This window comes from Salmo trutta, chromosome 16, assembly GCF_901001165.1.
Source record: "Salmo trutta chromosome 16, fSalTru1.1, whole genome shotgun sequence".
Classification (NCBI taxonomy): domain Eukaryota; kingdom Metazoa; phylum Chordata; class Actinopteri; order Salmoniformes; family Salmonidae; genus Salmo; species Salmo trutta.
In genome coordinates, this window is record NC_042972.1 from 32,342,884 (window position 1) to 32,367,474 (window position 24,591).

The window sequence follows — 24,591 nt, forward strand, 5'->3', positions numbered from 1 at the left end:
GGACATGTACTTTGTGCATGACACAATACATTTTTCCAACAAGACCTCAGAAAAAGAATTGTAGATCTCCACAAGTCTGGTTCATCCTTGGGAGAATTTCCAAAGCGCCTTAAGGTACCACGTTCATCTGTACAAACAATAGTACGCAAGTATAAACATCATGGGACCACGCAGCCACCATACCGCTCAGGAAGGAGACACCTTCTGCCTCCTAGAGATGAACGTACTTTGGTGCGAAAAGTGCAAATCAATCCCAGAACAACAGCAAAGGACCTTGTGAAGATGCTGGAGGAAACAGGTACAAAAGTATTTATATCCACAGTAAAATGAGTCCTATATCGACATAACCTGAAAGGCCACTCAGCAAGGAAGAAGCCACTGCTCCAAAACCGCCATAAAAAAGCCAGACTACGGTTTGCAACTGCACATGGGGACAAAGATCGCACTTTTTGGAGAAATGTCCTTGGTCTGATCAAACAAAAATAGAACTGTTTGGCTGTAATGACCACCGTTATGTTTGGAGGAAAAAGGGGGAGGCTTGCAAGCCGAAGAACACCATCCCAACCATGAAGCACAGGGGTGGCAGCATCATGCCATCTATTTTGTGGGGGTGCACCAGTCCCTCCTGCAGCAAAGCACCCCCACAAAATAGATGGCATCATGAGGGAGGAAAATTGTGTGGATATATTGAAGCAACATCTCAAGACATCAGTCAGGAAGTTAAAGCTTGGTCACAAATGGGTCTTCCAAATGGACAATGACCCCAAGCATACTTCCAAAGTTGTGGCAAAATGGCTTAAGGACAACAAAGTCAAGGTATTGGAGTGGCCATCACAAAGCCCTGACCTCAATCCCATAGAACATTTGTGGGCAGAACTGAAAAAGCATGTGCGAGCAAGAAGGCCTACAAACCTGACTCAGTTACACCAGCTCTGTCAGGAGGAATGGGCCAAAATTCACCCAACTTATTGTGGGAAGCTTGTGGAAGACTACCCGAAACGTTTGATTCAAGTTAAACAATTTAAAGGCAATGCTACCAAATACTAATTGAGTGTATGTAAACTTCTGACCCCCTGAGAATGTGATGAAAGAAATAAAAGCTGAAATAAATAATTCTCTCTACTATTATTCTGACATTTCACATTCTTAAAATAAAGTGGTGATCCTAACTGACCTAAGACAGGGAATTTTTACTAGGATTAAATGTCAGGAATTGTGAAAAACTGGGTTTAAATGTATTTGGCTAAGGTGTATGTAAACTTCCGACTTCAACTGTATACACTGGAGTTGCTTACCAAGATGACATTAAATGTTCTTGAGTGGCCTAGTTACAGTTTTGACTTAAATGGGCCTGAAAATCTATGGCAAGACTTGAAAATGGCTGTCTAGCAATGATCAACAACTAACTTGACAGAGCTCAAAGAATAAATAAAAATATTATGTACAAATATTGAACAATCCAGGTGTGGAAAACTCTTAAGAGACTTACCCAGAAATACTCACAGCTGTAATCGCTGCCAAAGGTGATTCTAACATGTATTGACTAAGGGGTGTGAATACTTATGTAAATTAGATATAAAACTTGTTTTCACTTTGTCATTATGGAGTATTGTGTGTAAATGGGTGAGAAAATAAATCAATTTAATCCATTAGGAATTCATCCTGTAACAACAAAATGTATAGTCAGTCAAGGGGTGTGAATATCTTCTGAAGGCACTGTAAACATGAAATCCCTGAAAGATACAGAATCCAGTCACATTCCAGGGTGAACAGCTGAGGCTATAAGCTGTGCCCATCCTGGAGCAGCACATACTGTACATTACAACAACGCTGGATGTGATATGGCTTAGTAATGAGCTTGAGACCAAACACACACACACATACTCTTCAGCTGGCAAAGTGCTGGTAAAAGGTCAGTTTGACCCTCTCTATAAGGTGGCACAGTTTGATGGCAGGGCCCAGCTTCAGCCCCATACACTCCTGTACTGTGGGCAGGCTCAGCAACAGCAGGGCCTGGCCGTCTATCTCCTGTCAACACGCACAACAACATGGCTCAGAAAATTTGCACACTGTGCGTGTGTGTATGTGAGTGTGTGTTTTTCCTGGTGTGTGCGTCACTCCTACCTGGTCCCTGAATATGCGTGCTAGCGGGGCACAGTCAGTAGTTCTGATGAAACGGGTCACATCAGTAATGCTCCAGCCCAGAGGACTGCTGTCCAGATGCAGCTTCTCCTGCACCTCCACCCGCCCACTCTGAGACAGAACGCACACAAAGGGGAGGGGGGGGGGGTTACACATATATAGTTCCAGGATCAGTGTGTGTGTGTGTGTATATTTGTCTGCATAATTATGTAACCATCACTACCTTAGGTAAGGTGGGCCCGTTCTCATCGTCTGAGTAGGAGGGTGAGCGGGCGGGTTTCCTGCGCTGGCGACGGGGTCTGTCCCGGGGGCGAGGTTCTGTAGGGGTGGGACAGGGGGAGGGAGAGGGGGGCTGGGACTTCCTCTCTGATACCTCATAGTCATCCTGCTGCTCTGAACCCGAGTCCTCCTCACTCAGATAGTAGTCCTCATCCAGGTCCTCCTCTTCTCCACTAGCCTGTGGAAGAAATGTGGACAGTTATGATTAGTTTGATTACTGGCTCCTTCCATATAAAAGTTCCCCGAAAAATCTGATCTAGAATTAGATTTCTCTGCAACCTACCCCAAATCCTAACCTTAACCGTTAGATAACATCTGACCCTTGACCAATGGTTAGGGGCAACTCTTCCGGCTTCTCTGTGATGACTAAGTTAATGGCAGTTGAAGGAGATGAATGATGTAAGAATGTGCAGTACCAGTGGGGAGCCAGCAGGGGTGCTGTCTACAGAGGTAGACAGGTGTTTCTTCTTGTGGACAAACAGGGGCTTTCTCTTCTTCCTCCTGCTCCCCTGCTTGGTGCTGCTCTCCAGGTTGGTGTAACCGCCATGGGGAAGGCTGATTCGCTTGGTCTTCTGCTTACCATAGTAATGAGCTATAGAGCACATAGACATACACCAAGGAAACTATTTAGTAACCAAAAAAAGTGTTAAACAAATCAAAATATATTTTAGATTTTAGATTCTTCAAAGTAGTCACCCTTTGCCTTGATGACAGCTTTTCACACTCTTGGCATTCTCTCAAACAGCTTCGTGAGGTAGTCACCTGCAATGCGTTTCAATTAGCAGGTGTGCCTTGGTAAAAGTTAATTTGTGGAATTTCTTTCCTTCTTAATGCGTTTGAGCCAATCAGTTGCATTGTGACAAAGTAGGGGTGATTTACAGAAGATAGCTCTATTTGGTCAAAGACCAAGTTCATATTATGGCAAGAATAGCTCAAATAAGCAAAGAGAAACGACAGTCCATCATTACTTTAAGACATGAAGGTCAGTCAATACGCAAAATTTCAAGAACTTTAAAAGTTTCTTCAAGTGCAGTCGCAAAAACCATCAAGCGCTATGATGAAACTGGCTCTCATGAGGACCGCCACAGGAAAGGAAGACGCAGAGTTACCTCTGCTGCAGAGGATAAGTTCATTATAGTTAACTGCACCTCAGAAATTGCAGCCCAAATAAATGCTTCACAGAGTTCAAGTAACAGACACATCTCAACATCAACTGTTCACAGGAGACTGTGTGAATCAGGCCTTCATGGTCAAACTGCTGCAAAAAAAACACTACTAGAGGACACCAATAATAAGAATAGACTTTCTTGGGCCAAGAAACACAAGCAATGGACATTAGACCTGTGGAAATCTTTGTGAGACAGACGCAGAGTAGGTGAACAGATGATCTCTGCATGTGTGGTTCTCACCATGAAGCATGGAGGAGGAGGTGTGATGGTGCTTTGCTGGTGACACTGTCACTGATTTATTTAGAATTCAAGGCACAATTAACAAGCATGGCTACCACAGCATTCTGCAGCGATACACCATCCCACCTGGTTTGCGCTTAGTGGGACAATGACCCAACACACCTCCAGGCTATTTGACCAAGAAGGAGAGTGATGGAGTGCTGCATCAGATGACCTGGTTTGGGAAGAGTTGGACTGCAGAGTGAAGGAAAAGCAGCCAACAAGTGCTCAGCATATGTGGGAACTCCTTCAAGACTGGAAAAGCATTCCAGGTGAAGCTAGTTGACAGAATGCCAAGCGTGTCCAAAGCTGCCATCAAGGCAAAGGGTAGCTACTTTGAAGAACCTAAAAAATATATTTTGATTTGTTTAACACTTTTTTGGTTACTACATGATTCCATATGTGTTATTTCATAGTTTTGATGTCTTCACTATTATTCTACAATGTAGAAAATAGTAAAAATAAAGAAAAACCCTAGGTGTGTCCAAACTTTTGACTGGTACTGTATGTATGCGTGTGTGCGTGTTTGGTATCACATACTGTATCTGGTCTTGGTGAGAAGGGAGCAGTTCTCCGAGCAGTGTTCCAGCACCATGTGAGGTGCGATCAGGTTGGGGCAGCACTCCAGCCTCACACACGTCTTCCTGCAGAACTCAGCCACCTGGTCAGCCGTACGGGCAATCCCCACAGTGGCCCGGTAACTCTTCCCTTTGTACCTTCACACCACAACATGGTCCAGAGCAGAATCTGATTCATTACTGTCTGTCAGAGACCAATGTGGAGGGGAGCGTCTCTTCCAGTATGATGTTTATGCAGTAGAGAGAGTGTATATCCTCAGTGTCACTCGACTACTACCATACAGTGGCTTGCGAAAGTATTCAACCCCCTTGGCATTTTTCCTATGTTGTTGCCTTACAACCTGGAATTAAAATAGATTTTTGGGGGGTTTGTATCATTTGATATAAACAACATTCCTACCACTTTGAAGATGCAAAATATTTTTTATTGTGAAACAAACAAGAAATAAGACAAAAAAATACGGAAAACTTGAGCGTGCATAATTGCCACCTTTTGCAGCAATTACAGCTGCAAGTCTCTTGGGGTATATCTCTATAAGCTTGGCACATCTAGCCACTGGGATTTTTGCCCAATCTTCAAGGAAAAACAGCTCCTTCAAGTTGGATGGGTTCCGCTGGTGTACAGCAATCTTCAAGTCATACCACAGATTCTCAATTGGATTGAGGTCTGGGCTTTGACTAGGCCATTCCAAGACATTTAAATGTTTCCCCTTAAACCACTCGAGTGTTGCTTTAGCAGTATGCTTAGGGTCATTGTCCTGCTGGAAGGTGAACCTCCGTCCCAGTCTCAAATCTCTGGAAGACTGAAAACAGGTTTCCCTCAAGAATATCCTTATATTTAGTGCCATCCATCGTTCCTTCAATTCTGACGAGTTTCGCAGCCCCTGCCGATGAAAAACATCCCCACAGCATGATGCTGCCACCACCATGCTTCACTGTGGGGATGGTTTTCTCGGGGTGATGAGAGGTGTTGGGTTTGCCCCAGACATAGCATTTTCATTGATGGCCAAAAAGCACAATTTTTGTTTCATCTGACCAGAGTACCTTCTTCCATATGTTTGGGGAGTCTCCCACATGCCTTTTGGCGAACACCAAATGTGTTTGCGTATTTTTTTCTTTAAGCAATAGATTTTTTCTGGACACTCTTCCGTAAAGCCCAGCTCTGTGAAGTGTATGGTTTAAAGTGGTCCTATGGACAAATACGCCAATCTACGCTGTGGAGCTTTGCAGCTCCTTCAGGGTTATCTTTGGTCTCTTTGTTGCCTCTCTGATTAATGCCCTCCTTGCCTGGTCCATGAGTTTTGGTGGGCGGCCCTCTCTTGGCAGGTTTGTTGTGGTGCCATATTCTTAAAAAAAAAAATTAGAATGGATTTAATGGTGCTCCGTGGGATGTTCAAAGTTTCGGGTATTTTTTAAAAACCCAACCCTGATCTGTACTTCTCCACAACTTTGTCCCTGACCTGTTTGGAGAGCTCCTTGGTCTTCATGGTGCCGCTTGCTTGGTGGTGCCCCTTGCTTAGTGGTGTTGCAGACTCTCGGGCCTTTCAGAACAGGTGTATATAATCTGAGATCATGTGACAGATCATGTGACACTTAGATTGCACACAGGTGGACTTTATTTAACCTTTCTAGGGTTGGCGGGACGAAATCGTCCCACCTACGTAACAGCCAGTGGAATCCTGTGGCGCGTTATTCAAATACCTTAGAAATGCTATTACTTCAATTTCTCAAACATATGACTATTTTACAGCATTTTAAAGACAAGACTCTCGTTAATCTAACCACACTGTCCGATTTCAAAAAGGCTTTACAACGAAAGCAAAACATTAGATTATGTCAGCAGAGTACCCAGCCAGAAATAATCAGACACCCATTTTTCAAGCTAGCATATAATGTCACAAAAACCCAGAAGACAGCTAAATGCAGCACTAACCTTTGATGACCTTCATCAGATGACACACCTAGGACATTATGTTATACAATACATGCATGTTTTGTTCAATCAAGTTCATATTTATATCAAAAACCAGCTTTTTACATTAGCATGTGACGTTCAGAACTAGCATACCCCCCGCAAACTTCCGGTGAATTTACTAAAAATTTACAAAATTACTCACGATAAACGTTCACAAAAAGCATAACAATTATTTTAAGAATTATAGATACAGAACTCCTCTATGCACTCGATATGTCCGATTTTACAATAGCTTTTTGGTGAAAGCACATTTTGCAATATTCTAAGTAGATAGCCCGGCATCACAGGGCTAGCTATTTAGACACCCAGCAAGTTTAGCCTTCACCAAACTCCGATTTACTATTAGAAAAGTTTGATTACCTTTGGTGTTCTTCGTCAGAATGCACTCCCAGGACTTCTACTTCAATAACAAATGTTGGTTTGGTCCCAAATAATCCATAGTTATATCCAAACAGCGGCGTTTTGTTTGTGCGTTCAAGACACTATCCGAAAGGGTAAAGAAGGGTGACGAGCACGACGCATTTCGTGACAAAAAAATTCTAAATATTCCATTACCGTACTTCGAAGCATGTCAACCGCTGTTTAAAATCAATTTTTATGCCATTTTTCTCGTAAAAAAGCGATAATATTCCGACCGGGAATCTGCGTTTAGGTAAAAAGACGAAAGAAAATAAAGCATGGGGTCGACTCGTGCACGCGCCTAAGCCCATTGTCCTCTGATCGGCCACTTGCCAAAAGCGCAAATGTGTTTCAGCCTGGGGCTGGAATGACATCATTCAGCTTTTTCCCGCCTTCTGAGAGCCTATGGGAGCCGTAGGAAGTGTCACGTTACAGCAAAGATCCTCAGTCTTCAATAAACAGAGGCAAGAAGCTCAAGGAATGGTCAGACAGGCCACTTCCTGTAAGGAATCTTCTCAGGTTTTTGCCTGCCATATGAGTTCTGTTATACTCACAGACACCATTCAAACAGTTTTAGAAACTTTAGGGTGTTTTCTATCCAAAGCCAATAATTATATGCATATTCTAGTTTCTGGGCAGTAGTAATAACCAGATTAAATCGGGTACGTTTTTTATCCGGCCGTGTAAATACTGCCCCCTACCCCCAACAGGTTAACCTTTCTTAGGTTGGGGGCAGTATTTTGAATTTTGGATGAATGAGGTGCCCAATGTAAACTGCCTGTTACTCAGGCCCAGAAGCTAGAATATGCATATGCATGGTAGTATTGGATAGAAAACACTCTAAAGTTTCCGAAACTGTTAAAATGATGTCTGTGAGTATAACAGAACTGATATGGCAGGCAAAAACCTGAGGAAAATCAATCCAGGAAGTGGGATATTTTTGATGTGGGTACTTTTCTATTGAATGCCTATATATTATCTAAATGGTTAGTACCCAGATTGCAGTCCCTATGGCTTCCACTTGATGTAAACAGTCTTTAGACATTGTTTCAGGCTTGTATTCTGAAAAATGAGGAAGAATGAGACCATTTTTGTAAGTGGCATGCAGAATGAAGCAGAGCTCGTTTACGCACATGACCGCTGTTCGTTGTTTTTCCTTTCTATTGAATGTGCTATTGTCCGGTTGAAATATTATTGATTATTTAGACAATAGACAACCTGAGGATTAATTATAAATATCGTTTGACATGTTTCGACTAACTTTACTGGTACTATTAGGATGTATTCGTCTGCATGTCGTGACCGCCTTTGAGTCAGTGGATTACTGAACAAAATGCGCCAACAAAACTGAGTTTTTGGGACATAAAGAGGGACTTTATCGAACAAAACGAACATTTATTGTGTAACATGGATTCTTGTGACTACAACGATATGAACATCATCAAAGGTAAGTGATTAGTTATATCTCTACTTCTGACTTTCGTGACTCCTCTACTTGGCTTGAAAATGTTTGTATGCTTTTGTAAGTGGGGCGCTGTCCTCAGATAATCGCATGGTATGCTTTCACCGTAAAGCCTTTTTAAAATCTGACACAGCGGCTGGATTAACAAGAAGTTAATCTTTAAACCGATGTATAACGCTTGTATTTTTATGAATGTTTAATTTGACTATTTCTGTATTTTGAATTTGGCGCTCTGCAATTTCACCGGATGTCGGGCAGGTGGGACGCTAGAGAAGTTAACTAATTATGTGACTTCTGAAGGTAATTGGTTGCAACAGATCTTATTTAGGGGCCTCATAGCAAAGGGGGTGAATACATATGTACGCACCACTTTTCCATAAAATTATATTTTTATAATTATATATATTTTTTCTCACCAATTTGGACTATTTTGTGTATGTCCATTACATGTAATCCAAATAAAAATCAATGTAAATTACAGGTTGTAATGCAACAAAATAGGAAAAACGACAAAGGGGATGAATACTTTGCCATGCACTGTATATAGTGGTGTTATGGTGCATACATAGTGACCTAGAACAGACCAAATCTACAGCACACAGAAATAAATTGTGTATGGTTTCTCATTTTATCACAATACTGTACAATAAATAGTATAATCTAAACTGTAATTATACAACGGGTAGGTCTAATCCTGACTAGTTAAAAGCGCATTCCAGCAGGTGTCTATTCCACAAGTTAACACCGCCTAAATCTATGATGTTAAAATACCTATTTACTCTGTTCCATCTGACTGCGCAATCCACTGTCGCATCAGCCCAGCCAGGCAATTTATAATTGATCTCCACTATAAAAAGCATCTAGACATTATCTCACATTTCTTTTAGACTAACATTTAGTTTTCAACAGCGTAGATTTGTACAACATTTTACATTTTAGTCATTTAGCAGACGCTCTTATCCAGAGCGACTTACAGTAGTGAATGCATACATTTCATACATTTTTTCTCCGTACTGGTCCCCCATCGGAATCGAACCCACAACCCTGGCGTTGTGGGTACAGCAACTGCTCTACCAACTGAGCCAAAAACCTTGCTGTTTGTCTATCCGACATTTGCAACATTGTTTCAATATTCATATTCAATCTCCAGCAGTCCCAAAGTAATGAACGTGTCGGGACGAGACAGACAGACAGGCAGGCAGCGTTTCTCAGCCAGTTGAAATCATGAATCAGCTGGCATCATTTTTATGGATATATACAAAGGAATGTCAGTTGAAAAATGGTAAAACAAAACCAATTGCTGCTAGTTTGCAGTCTTTCCAGCTTCAATTTGAAGAAATTGTGTGAGCTGTGTTGTTGGCAAGGTCCTCTGAACAACAGTGTCAAGACAAATGAGCACATTTTCTAAGCCAGGCGAAATCAGCCTCATCAACTCATTGTTATGGATGTATCCAAATAAATGTCACTAGAAAACAGCTTAAACAAATGCAAATGCAGCTACTTTGCTGTTATTCTGGCTGTACTTTTTGACGTGACCTAGCCGTAGTTTGCTAGCTAGCAAGGAAGGGAAAATAAAGTTGCCAGCCAGTATGGCAATGGAACATTTAGAACGAACGACTGGGTCGCGTCCATAGATACAGAACAAAAAGACTGAACGACTGGGTCGCATCTCTGGCAACCGAACCGATAGAACGAACGACCAGCCGGCTTGGGTAGCAACCCTAGATTTGCCTTGGAACTAGATCTTGTGGAAGGATGAAATAGTATGAATAAATTCATCAAAATAAAGTTTTTAATTAAAATATGTCAATCATTATTTGAATATGTTAGTGACCCGTTATCCTCTCCTGTCCTGTGGTCCAGGTGTTGACTCTGCTTATCAGCTCGGCCTACAAGCCCAGCCAGGTGCTGAGGGAGCTGCAGCAGGACGCAGAGCTTAGGGGTACCGCCAGGGAGGGACTCTGAAGGCCAAGTCAGTCTACCCACCACACTATAACACCATAATAACGCTAATTAAGTGATAATGCCCTCGAAGCCGGTGTTTGTAGGATTTATTGGGACGGTTTGCAGGCCCTCGCCTTTGTCTCGGGCCCAACAATACCCATGCCAATATATCCTCCAAACACCGGCTTCTCGGACGTTATCACTAGAGGTCGACCGATTATGATTTTTCAACGCCGATACCGATTATTGGAGGGCCAGAAAAAGCCAATACCGATTAATCAGCGTTTTTATTTTATTTATTTGTAATAATGACAATTACAACAATACTGAATGAACACTTATTTTAACTTAATATAGTACATAAAAACTATCAATTTAGCCTCAAATAAATAATGAAACATGTTCAATTTGGTTTAAATAATGCAAAAACAAAGTGTTGGAGAAGAAAGTAAAAGTGCAATATGTGCCATGTAAAAAAGCTAACGTTTAAGTTCCTTGCTCAGAACATATGAAAGCTGGTGGTTCCTTTTAACATGAGTCTTTAATATTCCCAGGTAAGAAGTTTTAGGTTGTAGTTATTATAGGAATTATAGGACTATTTCTCTCTATACGATTTGTATTTCATATACCTTTGACTATTGGATGTTCTTATAGGCACTTTAGTATTGCCAGTGTAACAGTATAGCTTCCGTCCCTCTCCTCGCTCCTACCTGGGCTCGAACCAGGAACACATCGACAACAGCCACCCTCGAAGCAGCGTTACCCATGCAGAGCAAGGGGAACAACTACTCCAAGTCTCAGAGCGAGTGACGTTTGAAACACTATAAGCGCGCACCCGCTAACTAGCTAGCCATTTCACATCGGTTACACCAGCCTAATCTTGGGAGTTGATAGGCTTGAAGTCATAAACAGTGCAATGCTTGAAGAATTGCGAAGAGCTGCTGGCAAAACGCACGAAAGTGCTGTTTGAATGAATGCTTACGAGCCTGCCGGTGCCTACCACCGCTTAGTCAGACTGCTCTATCAAATCATAGACTTAATTATAATATAATAAACACACAGAAATACGAGCCTTAGGTCATTAATATGGTCGAATCCGGAAACTCTCGAAAACAAAACGTTTATTTTTTCTGTGAAATACGGAACCATTCCGTATTTATTCTAACGGGTGGCATCCCTAAGTCTAAATATTCCTGTTACATTGCACAACCTTCAATGTTATGTCATAATTACGTAAAATTATGGCAAATTAGTTCGCAACGAGCCAGGCGGCCCAAACTGTTGCATATACCCTGACTCTGCGTGTACTGAACGCAAGAGAACTGACACAATTTCACCTGGTTAATATTGCCTGCTAACCTGGATTTCTTTTAGCTAAATATGCAGGTTTAAAAATATATACTTCTGTGTATTGATTTAAAAAAAGGCGTTGATGTTTATGGTTAGGTACAGTCGTGCAACCATTGCGCTTTTTTCGCAAATGCGCTTTTGTTAAATCATCCCCCGTTTGGCGAAGTTGGCTGTCTTTGTTAGGAAGAAATAGTATTCACACAGTTCGCAACGAGCCAGGCGGCCCAAACTGCTGCATATACCCTGACTCTGTTGCAGAGATGACACATTTTCCCTATTTAAAAGAAATTCATGTTAGCAGGCAATATTAACTAAATATGCAGGTTTAAAAATATATACTTGTGTATTGATTTTAAGAAAGACACTGATGTTTATGTTTAGGTACAGGTTGGAGCAACGACAGTCCTTTTCGCGAATGTGCACCTCATCGATTATATGCAACGCAGGACAGGCTAGATAAACTAGTAATATCAACCATGTGTAGTTAACTAGTGATTATGATTGATTGATTGTTTTTTATAAGATAAGTTTAATGCTAGCTAGCAACTTACCTTGGCTTCTTACTGCATTCGTGTAATAGGCAGGCTCCTCGTGGAGTGCAATGTAAAGCAGGTGGTTAGAGCGTTGGACTAGTTAACCCTAAGGTTGCAAGATTGAATCCCCAAGCTGACAAGGTAAAAATCTGTCGTTCTGCCCCTGAACAAGGCAGTTAACCCACCGTTCCTAGGCCGTCATTGAAAATAAGAATGTGTTCTTAACTGACTTGCCTAGTTAAAAAATATTATTAAAAATAAATAAATAATAATAATACAAATTTAAATTTAAAAAAAATAAATAAATAATAATAATAATTTTTTAAAAATTCGGCAAATCGGTGGCAAAAAAAATACCGATTACCGATTGTTATGAAAACTTGAAATCGGCCCTAATTAAATCGGCCATTCTGATTAATCGGTCGACCTCTAGTTATCACTTAATTGTATTACTGTATTACTTTGGTGGGTGTCACGTCCTGACCAGTAGAGGGAGTATTTGTATTGTAGTTTGGTCAGGACGTGGCAGAAGGGTATTTGTTTCATATGGTTCGGGTTTTGTGTGTGTAGTATTTAAGGGGTGTTTGGTTTATGTATTCCGGGGTTTTAGTGTATGTTCTGGTTTTGGTTTTCTATGGTTTTCTGGTTTGTCTATTTCTTTGTTGTCTGTGTGGCTCCCGATCAGGAACAGCTGTACGTCGTTGTTCCTGATTGGGAGTCATATATTAGGAGCTTGTTTTCACCTGGGGTTTTTGTGGGTAGTTGTATTTTGCACTGCTACGTATAGCCTGTAAAACTGTCGTCTGCCGTTCTTTGTTTTGTTGTTTTTTCGTGTTCTCTTTATTTAATAAATATACAGATGAGCATCCACATTCCTGCTGCGTTTTGGTCATCTCTACACAACGACAACCGTGACAGTGGGGAATGGCAAGATGGTGCCGACAGATATGGCAGCTCTGCTTCTAGCTCCTAAGCAACTTTGCAGTATTTTGTTTTTTTGTGTGTTATTTCTTTCATTATTAGCCCCCCCCAAAATAATTGTTATTACATACAGCCCGGAAATAACTTTTAGTTATCAGGGCGGCGGTAATTCACCAGCATTACGACCATGAATACGACTTTCACGAATTGGATCCTTCGTTCGTACCCCCCACGGCAATTTAACTTATTCCAGAGGCTGCTCCAAAACACCACCGGCGTAGAAAACGTATTCGGAGTGGACTTCTCGTCTGACTCAGAAGGCATTCACACCATCCCCCGCTTCCGAATATGTTACTCGGTGATGTTCAGTCTCTGGATAATAAAGTAGACAAGCTAGGGGCGAGGATCTCCTTCCAGAGAGACATCAGGGATTGTAACATACTGTTTCACGGAAACATGGCTCCGTCCATACAGCCAGCTTGGTTCTCAGTATAACGCACAGACAGGAATAAAGAATTCTCCGGGAAGAAGAAAGTCGGGGGTGTATGTTTCATGATTAACTACTCATGGTGTGATTGTGATAACAAAGCAACTTAAGTCCTTTTGTTCACCCGACCTAGAATACCTCACAATCAAATGCAGACTGCATTATCTCCCAAGAGAATTCTCTTTGGTTACAGTCACAGGCGTGTGTATATTCCCCCTCAAGCCGATACAACGACGGCCCTCAAAGAACTACACTGGACTTTATGCAAACTGGAAACCACATATCCTGAGGACGCATTTATTGTAGCTGTGGATTTTAACAAATCAAATTTGAGGACAACGCTACTGAAGTTCTACCAACACATTGACTGTAGTGTTCGCTCTGGAAAACCATTGGACCACTATTACTCAACTTTTTGAAATGCCTACAAGGCCCTCCCCAACTCAATTTTGCTCCTCCCTTCCTATAGGAAGAAACTCAAATAGGAAGTACCCTAAGGTCTATTCAACGCTGGTCTGACCAATCGGAATCCATGCTTGAAGATTTTTTGATCACGCAGACTTGGATATGTTCAGGGTAGACTCTGAGAATATCGAAAAATACACAGATACGGTGGCTGAGTTCATCAGGAAGTGTACAGGATATGTTGTACCCACTGTGACTATTAAAACCTACGCAAACCAGATACCGTGGATAGATGGCAGCATTCGAGCAAAACTGAAAGAGCGAACCACCGCATTTAACCATGGCAAGGTGACTGGGAATATGGCCGAATACAAACAGTGTAGTTATTCAATTCGTAAAACAATCAAACACGCAAAACGTCAGTACAGAAACAAAGTGGAGTCGCAATTCAACGGCTCAGACACGAGACGTATGTTGCAGGGTCTACAGACAATCACGGACTACAAAGGCAAAACCAGCCACGTCGCGGACACGGACGTCTTGCTTCCGGACAAGCTAAACAACTTCTTTGTCCGCTTTGAGGATAACATAGTGCCACCAATGCGGTCCGCCACCAAGGACTGTGGGCTCTCCTCCTCCTCGGCCAATGTGAGTAAGACATTTAAGCGTGTTAACCCTCGCAAGGCTGCCGGCTCAGACGGCAAACCTAGCCGCATCCTCAGAGCATGCGCAGATCAGCAGGTTGGAGTGTTTACGGACAGATTCAATCTCTCCCTATCCCAGTCTGCTGTCCCCACTTGCTTCAAGATGACCACCATTGTTCCTGTACCCAAGAAAGCAAAGGTAACTAAATGACTATCGCCCGTAGCACTCACGTCTGTCATCATGAAGTGCTAGTTAAGGATCATATCACCTCTACCTCACATGTCACCCTAGACGCACTTCGATTTGCTTACAGCCCCAATAGATCCACAGACGACGCAATCGCCATCGCATTGCACACTGCCCTATGCCATCTGGACAAGAGGAATACCGATGTAAGAATGCTTTTCATTGACTATAGCTCAGTATTCAACACCATACATAGTACACTTCAAGCTCATCATTAAGCTCGGGGCCCTGGGTCTGATCCCCGCCTTGTGCAACTGGGTCCTGGACTTCCTGATGGGCCGCCCACAGGTGATGAAGGTAGGAAACAACACCTCCACTTCGCTGATCCTCAACACAGGGGCCCCACAAGGGTGCGTGATCAGACCCCCTCCTGTATTCCCTGTTCACACATGACTGCGTGGCCAGAAACAAATAACTTTATTCTGAAACTCATCAGTCTATTCTTGTTCTGAGAAATGAAGGCTATTCCATGCGAGAAATTGCCAAGAAACTGAAGATCTCGTACAACGCTGTGTACTACTCCCTTCACAGAACAGGGCAAACTGGCGCTAACCAGAATAGAAAGAAGAGTGGGAGGCCCCGGTGCACAACTGAGCAAGAGGACAAGTACATTAGAGTGTCTAGTTTGATAAACAGACGCCTCACAAGTCCTCAACTGGCAGCTTCATTAAATAGTACCCACAAAACACCAGCTTCAACGTCAACAGTAAAGAGGCGACTCCGGAATGCTGGACTTCTAGGCAGAGTTCCTCTATGCAGTGTCTGTGTTCTTTTGCCCATCTTAATCTTTTATTTTTATTGGCCAGTCTGAGATACGGCTTTTTCTTTGCAACTCTGCCTAGAAGGCCAGCATCCTGGAGTCGCCTCCAGGATGTTGTGAATTGTTAGATACTACTGCACTGTCTGAGCTAGGAACACAAGCATTTCACTACACCAGCAATAACATCTGCTAACATCTGATTTGTTGTTATGGTGTATACTCTGTAATGTCCACTGACTTAGCCTAAGTCATCATTCCCTGCTCTGCATATAGTTAATGATCCCTATGAAGCAGTGCGAGTGTATCTCATCCATATCATCATATAAGGTGAGTGTTATTAACGTAGCATTATTATGGTGTTATAGTGTGGTGGGTAGACTGACTTGGCCTTCAGAGTCTCTCCCTGGCCGTGCCCCCTGAGCTCTGGGTCCTGCTGCAGCTCCCTCAGCACCTGGCTGGGCTTGTAGGCCGAGCTGATCAGCAGAGTCAACACCTGGACAACAGGACAGGAGAGGATACAGGGGGGTTAGAAAGCCATAGAAGATGACATGGTAGGATACACCACAGAATTAAATAAAATATGTATCTCTATGGGAATAACAATGGGTTGTCATCTACAGTTGTGCCTGTGTAAGATAGAGAGGAGCTGGTAGAGGTGTGCTGCTCTCTCGTTCACCTCTTTCAGCACCAGGACACAGTTGCCGGGGCCAATGCTCTGGGGCAGCTCAGCGATACGGCCCTTGTTCAGGTAGGGGCCAGAGAAACAGCGGTGGTTGAAATAGATCTTTGGGCAGCTGTACTTCCCGTTACCCTGAGCTGCTGACATAGACAGTCACACACACACGTAAGATTTTCTTATACGCATTATTTTTGCACCAATTATTTTACACAAGGAATTACACTCACCGTTCTCCGATTGGTTCAGGTCCTGCTGCCTCGCTGCATCAGGGGCCGTGGCTCTAAGTGGAGATCTGCAATCGGATCAAACCAAAATAAACATACAGTTAAAAATAAAATAACACACGTTACAAAGTTGGGTAACAGTAGAGGTAAGTATCGCTTTTTTTATTTCTAATCCCTCGCTCTCTGTAATAATCAAGGTCTGCAAAGCTCACTGCTTCTCTGGTTGCACCACGGCCACACGGCTCTTCCTCGGAGCTGCAACAGAACAGGAACAAAAGTCAACATCTACACCTGCCAGTAACCTTCAGATAAAACACTGATATAGACCAATCACCAAAATGGTCAGGAGGTTCTTGTTTGGAGCCTGACCTCTAGGTTTGTAGGGGTGTTGGAGGGGATAGCCATTACTCTCACACCAGCTGACTGGAAAGATGTCCAGGGAGTCCACATGAGTGATGATGTCAGGGAGAGGCTGCTTCAACCCTGAGGAGAACACACAGAGCAGAGGGGAGTTTATGAGTGGCTGAACATGTGGCTGAATAGAATATGTAAAGTACCAGTAAAACAGGTTTGGACACGCCAACTCATTCAAGGGTTTTTCTTAATTTTTATTCTTTTCTATACTGTAGAATAATAGTGAAGACATCAAAACAATGAAATAACACATATGGAATCATGTAGTAACCAAAAAAGTGTTAAACAAATCAAAATATATTTTAGATTCTTCAAAGTAGCCACTCTTTGCCTTGATGACAGCTTTGCACACTCTTGGCATTCTCTCAACCAGCTTCATGAGGTAGTCACCTGGAATGCATTTCAATTAACAGGTGTGCCTTGGTAAAAGTTAATTTGTGGAATTTCTTTCCTTCTTAATGCGTTTGAGCCAATCAGTTGTGTTGTAGGGGTGTTATACAGAAGATAGCCCTATTTGGTCAAAGACCAAGTTCATATTATGTCAAGAACAGCTCAAATAAGCAAAGAGAAACGACAGACCATCATTACTTTAAGACATGAAGGTCAGTCAATACGCAACATTTCAAGAACTTTCAAAGTTTCTTCAAGTGCAGTCGCAAAAACCATCAAGCGCTATGATGAAACTGGCTCTCATGAGGACCGCCACAGGAAAGGAAGACCCAGAGTTACCTCTGCTGCAGAGGATAAGTTCATTCGAGTTAACTGTACCTCAGAACTTGCAGCCCAAATAAATGCTTCAGAGTTCAAGTAACAGACACATCTCAACATCAACTGTTCACAGGAGACTGTGTGAATCAGGCCTTCATGGTCAAACTGCTGCAAAGAAACCACTACTAGAGGACACCAATAATAAGAATAGACTTGCTTGGGCCAAGAAACAAAAGCAATGGACATAAGACCGGTGGAAATCTGTCCTTTGGTCTGATGAGTCTGAATTTGAGATTTTTGGTTGCAACCGCCATGTCTTTGTGAGACGCAGAGTAGGTGAACGGATGATCTCCGCATGTGTGGTTCCCAATGTGAAGCATGGAGGAGGAGATGTGATGGTGCTTTGCTGGTGACACTGTCTGTGATTTATTTAGAATTCAAGGCACACTTAACCAGCATGGCTACCACAGAATTCTGCAGCCATACGCTATCCCATCTTGTTTGAGCTTAGTGGGACTGTCATTTGTTTTTCAACAGGATAATGATCCAAAACACACCTCCAGGCTGTGTGACGGCTATTTGACCAATAAGGAGAGTGATGGAGTGCTGCATCAGATGACCTGGCCTCCACAATCACCTGACCTCAACCCAATTGAGATGGTTTGGGATGAGTTGGACTGCAGAGTGAAGGAAAAGCAGCCAACAGGTGCTCAGCATATGTGGGAACTCCTTCAAGACTGTTGGAAAAGCATTCCTCATGAAGTTGGTTGAGAGAATGCCAAGAGTGTGCAAAGCTGTCATCAAGGCAAAGGGTGGCTACTTTGAAGAACCTAAAATATAAACTCAGCAAAAAAAGAAACGGACCTTTTTCAGGACCCTGTCTTTCAAAGATAATTCGTAAAAATCCAAAGAACTACATAGATCATCATTGTAAAGGGTTTAAACACTGTTTCCCATGCTTGTTCAATGAACCATAAACAATTCATGAACATGCACCTGTGGAATGGTCGTTAAGACACTAACAGCTTACAGACGGTAGGCAAGTAAGGTCAAAGTTATGAAAACTTAGGACACTAAAGAGGCCTTTCTACTGACTCTGAAAAACACCAAAAGAAAGATGCCCAGGGTCCCATGCGGCAAGGAGGCATGAGGACTGCAGATGTGGCCAGGGCAATAAATTGCAATGTCCATACTGTGAGACGCCTAAGACAGCGCTACAGGAAGACAGGACGGACAGCTGATCGTCCTCGCAGTGGCAGACCACGTGTAACAACACCGGCACAGGATCGGTACATCCGAACATCATACCTGCGGGACAGGTACAGGATGGCAACAAAAACTGCCCAAATTACACCAGGAAAGCACAATCCCTCCATCAGTGCTCAGACTGTCCGCAATAGACTGAGAGGCTGGACTGAGGGCTTGTAGGCCTGTTGTAAGGCAGGTCCTCACCAGACATCACCTGCAACAACGTCGCCTATGGGCACAAACCCACTGTCGCTGGACCAGACAGGACTGGCAAAAAGTGCTCTTCACTGACGAGTCGCGGTTTTGTCTCACCAGGGATGATGGTCGGATTTGCGTTTATCGTCGAAGGAATGAGCGTTACACCGAGGCCTGTACTCTGGAGCGGGATCGATTTAGAGGTGGAGGGTCCGTCATGGTCTGGGGCGGTGTGTCACAGTATCATCGGACTGAGCTTGTTGTCATTGCAGGCAATCTCAACGCTGTGCCGTACCCTTCCTGCAGGCTCATCCTGACATGACCCTCCAGCATGACAATGCCACCAGCCATACTGCTCGTTCTGTGCGTGATTTCCTGCAAGACAAGAATGTCAGTGTCCTGCCATGGCCAGCGAAGAGCCCGGATCTCAATCCCATTGAGCACGTCTGAGACCTGTTGGATCGGAGGGTGAGGGCTAGGGCCATTCCCCCCAGAAATGTCCGGGAACTTGCAGGTGCCTTGGTGGAAGAGTGGGGTAACATCTCACAGCAAGAACTGGCAAATCTGGTGCAGTCCATGAGGAGGAGACGCACTGCAGTACTTAATGCAGCTGGTGGCCACACCAGATACTGACTGTCACTTTTGACCCACCCCCCTTTGTTCAGGGACACATTATTCAATTTCTGTTAGTCACATGTCTGTGGAACTTGTTCAGTTTATGTCTCAGTTGTTGAATCTTGTTATGTTCATACAAATATTTACACGTCAAGTTTGCTGAAAATAAACACAGTCGACAGTGAGAGAACGTTTCTTTTTTTGCTGAGTTTATTTTGATTTGTTTAACACTTTTCTGGTTACTACATGATTCCATATGTTATTTCAAAAATATAAAATAAAGGAAAACCCTTGATTGAGTAGGTGTGTCCAAACTTTTGACTGGTACTGTATATATAATAGGACTGAGTATTCAGGTAGGTGAAATTGACACCCAACAACATTATTGTCCCTCCCCCAAAACCTTACATCCTTCCAACCCAGCCCTTTTCTCTCTCCTCTAGCTGTTCTGTTCTCACCTTCCAGATGCAACCAGATGTGCTGACCTCTGACCCTGGTTATGGTTGCCACGTGAACTTGCTCAGGAGAGACAGGATTCACCGCCTCCAGCCTCATGGACTCAACAAAGTCATGATCACTCTGCCCCTGGGGAGAAAACACCTGTCATCATATCAGTTGGAGTGGTGTGTGTTTTTGGTTTTACTATCCTTGTGGGGACAAGGAAAATTCGGACAAGTGGGGACATTTGACTGGTCCCGACAAGAAAAAAGGCTATTTTAGGCTCAGGGTTAGTTTTACAGTTAGGGTTAGAATTAGGGGTTAGGATAAGGGTTAAGGAAAAATAGGATTTTGAATGGGAATCAACTGTTTGGTCCCAAAAAGGATAGTAAAACAAACGTGTGTGTGGTTGTGTGTGTCTCACCACGGGGAAACAGCTCTCTGGCGCTCCTTCTGCTCCACACTGTGTCAGGTAATCCACCCAGTCAAAGTTCTGGCCCTGGTAACCTACACACCCACATACCCAGGGACACAGTAAACTCTGTGATCCATTTCACTGGACCAGTAGAATGCCTGAGGTGAGTGTATTCTGCCCTACCTGGAGGGGGACTGAGGGGTACCCCATTTTTAAGGCTCCATTGGGCAGGGAAGATTCCGGTGCTCCCATAGTGACAGAGTAAGGATAAGCCAGGCCTCGCCCCTTCACTGTCTACCTGCAGGCTGTCCATCTGCACCCTGAAGTACTGGTCGCTCAGCACCTGGGGAACACAATGATGACATCACAGCTAAAGCCCCATACAACTAGGGGAAACCTACCACATGATAATTGTGTCATTGGTAAACACTTATCAGGAGAAGACGGATGCTGTGTGGATGAGGTGAGGGTGTTACTATGGTGAAATGTGAGCGTTACCTTGGTGACAGTAGCTGGGCGGGTGTTGAAGGGGGCAGCAGGGTCCACTGCCTCTAACTTCATCCCCTCAGAGAAGCAGTGAGGCGAGAGGACAGGCCTGTCCTACAAACACACACACAGAAGATATGCCAGAGGGAGACGGACACAGAAAGAGGGTGGGGGAGAGAGAGAGAGAAAGAATACCTTAAAGAAGTCTTCATTGATGGCTTCTTCTTTAGGCTGTCTAATGTTCTTTCTCACCTCCTCCCACTCTGTCTCGCTGCGCAAACCACGAAGCACTGCAACACAACGACATTATCACTAACTTTCACTAATACTTAAACACACACACACACACACACAACAACAGTGGTCACCAGGCAACCAGCCCAGCATTAACACATCTTATTCAACAAGATCTTGATGATTCATTGATTGAGGTGTATTTGTGTTTCTGTAGTATTCCAAAACCAGGGTTGGTCAACAGCGCCACAAGGTGCAAAGGCAGTTCTGTTCCTTACCAGCAGGTGGGGTGAGAGAGAAGCTGTTCTCCTCAGCCCAGCCAGGTGGGTGTAAGAGGGGGTCCAGGTAAAATACCCAGCGCCTGGTCTGTGACTGGGTGAGCCCCTCCGTCCCAGTGTAGCGCAGACACAGCCGGCCCCCTACGTTGTCCTCCACCTGGGCCCCCCAGGCCACCCCCGGGTCTACACTGTCCTGCAGCTCCACACAACACCCCAGGGGGAACAGGTCTCCCCCTGTCTGGGCCTGGACACAGACAGAGAAGGTTTTTAAAAAAATTTACATTTATTGATACTAAACAATCAACCTGTTCTGAAATTATTAGTAATGTTGAATAGGTCCCAACTATAGTTATGGTCCTAGTGTCCCCACCCTCCCCGCTCCTCCCTCCCCCAGACTCACCCCCTCCAGTAGGTGTGCTGGTGCACTCCCTCCCTGAGCCAGAGCCTCCTCTAGGACAGCTTCCCAGTCAGCATGTTTCTCACGGACACCTGGACACACATCATATTTATACATTTTGTACATCTATATCCTGTTCATTCCTGTATGAAAAGCTTTAACAGAGTTTTCCAATGCATTTATCTGAGCACAGGGCCAAACCGGTCTACAGCAACACAAACGTCTATTTCCATCAAACCCTATGTCCCCCCCGCTCACCCTCAGGCGGTCTCATTGGTTGCCTGTGCTGCCTGCTCCAGCCCAGAGGGTGGAGGTCAGAGGTCATGATGTCACACCAGAAGTCTGCTCGTCGGTCGTCGTGGTAACCCTCGTAGCGCAGCAGCAGCAGTTGGCCACAGGTGGTGATGATGGTGGCTACCCAGTAGGGTTGGTCAGGCTCCGAACGTACACACACCTCCAAACTCATCCCTGGAGCCAGCCCTGTCTGCAGGCTACGGTCCACCTGAGAGGGAGGGAAGGGTGTGTATGTGGATGTACAATAAATAACACCATGACCACGAAAAGCTCTGAGCCCTAAATATAAGTACCATATCTGCAAATGGGCCCTGATGCAGTGTGATAAGACATACATGTTTGAAGGCGTGATGTGGAACCGCCAATACTCCATTCTCCTCCAGATATTCATCCCAGTTGAAGTCAGACTCCAGTTCAGAGCCGCCTTCTGAAAGACACACACAAACTTACTTACAAAGACAGAAATATAATCTGAATACACCTCCGCCATTCAACAATTGTGAGACTCACCAGATTCCTGTGTCTCGGGGTTCATGATGCCCCCACTGTGTTCCCAACCCCACACAGGAGACTGTATTAGCAGTAGCTAAAACCACTTTGATCCAACTGAAAAAGATACAAAGACAGGATGTTAATATTTAACATCCTGTCTTTGTAGAAGTACATCTGTTTAGGGCCTGGTACTCAGTGGCCTTTAGATCTCACATACTACACACTTATACAGTTCCAAGTCCACCATCTCCCTCTTTCTCCATCTCATATTATACACCCATTCCCCCTCACTCACGCTGAAAAACCCCTTCCTGTCAAAGCAGTAATATCAACCTGTCATGGGATGTGATCGCAATGCGTGTGGAGTCTGCACTATTGAGGTTATAAATTGCACCCTGGCAGCCTCTGCCTCGCGACAGGTGTTCCAGCCAGTATCTGAAAGAGATATTCCTATCTCAGAAAAGGTGTTGGTTGACCATGACAAACTCAGCACAAAAATGCTAATGCCAGCCTATACATAATATCTTCATATTTGGTTGCGAAAGGGGCTGAAAGAAACATTCAATATAGTATTGGTCACATACAAGGATTTCATTGGTCACATATAGCCAGCCATAGACTACAGTGAAACACTGTAATAGGCTGTACTGTGTAATAACTACGATGTTAAAATGTTTACGATGTTACTACATCAGGCCGCTTGCAATGACACATCGCAAGCTAAACAAACATCAGATAAAACACTCATCTCGAACAAGCTAGTCTGACTTTTCAGGGATAGTTTATGTCAGCATCAGCAATATTGCAATCTACTGTTGACACAATCTAGCAGGAAAAGGCGTAATGCGCCACCCCAACTTTCAATGTTATGTTGTGTTCAAGTAAAATTTTATTGACAACATTGAAAAGAGAAAAGGAGAATAACAAAAGCTGGCTTGCCTATGACGGGTTTACAATGTTGATCGTGGATATTAAAGTCAGTGCGAGGAAATTGATCGGGCGCGCGAAGCTGGTGCAGTTTCCACTGACCACGAGCAAGTTAACAACTGAAATGTCAAGTATGGGTATGGCGCTGCCTACTCAGTCGAGCACAATACAGCTTATTTGACACCAGGAAAAAACACACGGGAGCCACCAAGGCAGCTGAAAATAGTACATAATAAATAATAGGTAAGTATTTCGTCCACGTACGTGAATCTCACCTTTTCCTAGTGCTTCCAAGTAAATTGAAAACGTTACCCCCGTCTTTCTCCTGTCCTCTGCCTCGTTCCAATATGGCACGAACCTCAACTGCGCATGCTCGATCATTCACTTTCTCAACCTGGTGCTGTCAGGAGGCGTCCCGCACTGATGGACTTGTTCATGTATTTCAGCGATTAGAGGGGAAATATTGACATACTCTGCCCAAGGCATTGTGTTCTCTTTGTTTAAATTACAAATGCATATCTAAATTAATTCAACTTATATCCTGCCACAAACAACGACGTGCGGACCGAACAAGGATAAAGCATAAGAAAACAAGCATACACAGCCAGTCGTCGTGAACCACGCAATAAAGCACTAGTTAATACAAAAAAAATGCAATTCACTACAGACCTATCTCGAGATCATTTTTCTGCATCAATTCTCTATCCTAAATGCTACTTTTCGTTTGTATCCCCCCATGTTCTTTTAAATCAAAGTCTACTTTTGTAGGCCAAAGACCAGGTTGGACTTTTTTGATTCCATAGCCTTCTTTCCTCTCGCAGGGTGGGGACTCGTGCAGTAGGTCTGACTGCTCCGTTTCCATGGCAACAACATCACGAGAAGCACAAAAGGATGGATGTGGAATGGCGGGAAACTCGACGCAATTACTTCCATTGAATTTCAATGATTGATTGATACTAGACAATATTCGCTG

At 43.7% G+C, this 24,591-nt stretch overlaps 1 protein-coding gene across 9 annotated transcripts; it reads right to left on the bottom strand.

Annotated features, from left to right (window-relative positions):
* Window positions 1-1,646: 1,646 nt before the first annotated feature.
* On the bottom strand, window positions 1,647-24,551 carry LOC115150555 (scm-like with four MBT domains protein 1). Of its 9 annotated transcripts, XM_029693982.1 has the most exons (22): window positions 23,894-23,969; window positions 22,987-23,126; window positions 22,710-22,805; window positions 22,535-22,626; window positions 22,164-22,407; window positions 21,909-21,997; window positions 21,509-21,752; window positions 21,192-21,286; window positions 21,009-21,110; window positions 20,694-20,853; window positions 20,520-20,602; window positions 20,116-20,257; window positions 16,847-16,960; window positions 16,690-16,732; window positions 16,481-16,545; window positions 16,251-16,393; window positions 15,958-16,067; window positions 4,410-4,585; window positions 2,838-3,013; window positions 2,366-2,599; window positions 2,125-2,253; window positions 1,647-2,028 (listed from the first exon to the last, which is right to left on the bottom strand). In XM_029693982.1, exons 3-22 carry the CDS (start codon window positions 22,732-22,734, stop codon window positions 1,888-1,890), a joined length of 2,607 nt encoding a protein of 868 aa, XP_029549842.1. In that variant the 5' UTR covers window positions 22,735-22,805; window positions 22,987-23,126; window positions 23,894-23,969; the 3' UTR covers window positions 1,647-1,887. The 9 variants fall into 9 exon arrangements, with proteins under 9 accessions (XP_029549842.1, XP_029549837.1, XP_029549843.1 ...); XM_029693977.1 differs by lacking the exons at window positions 22,710-22,805; window positions 22,987-23,126 and adding an exon at window positions 24,288-24,551 and having other exon boundaries at window positions 23,894-24,046; XM_029693983.1 differs by lacking the exon at window positions 22,987-23,126 and having other exon boundaries at window positions 22,535-22,623; window positions 23,894-23,970.
* Window positions 24,552-24,591: the final 40 nt, after the last annotated feature.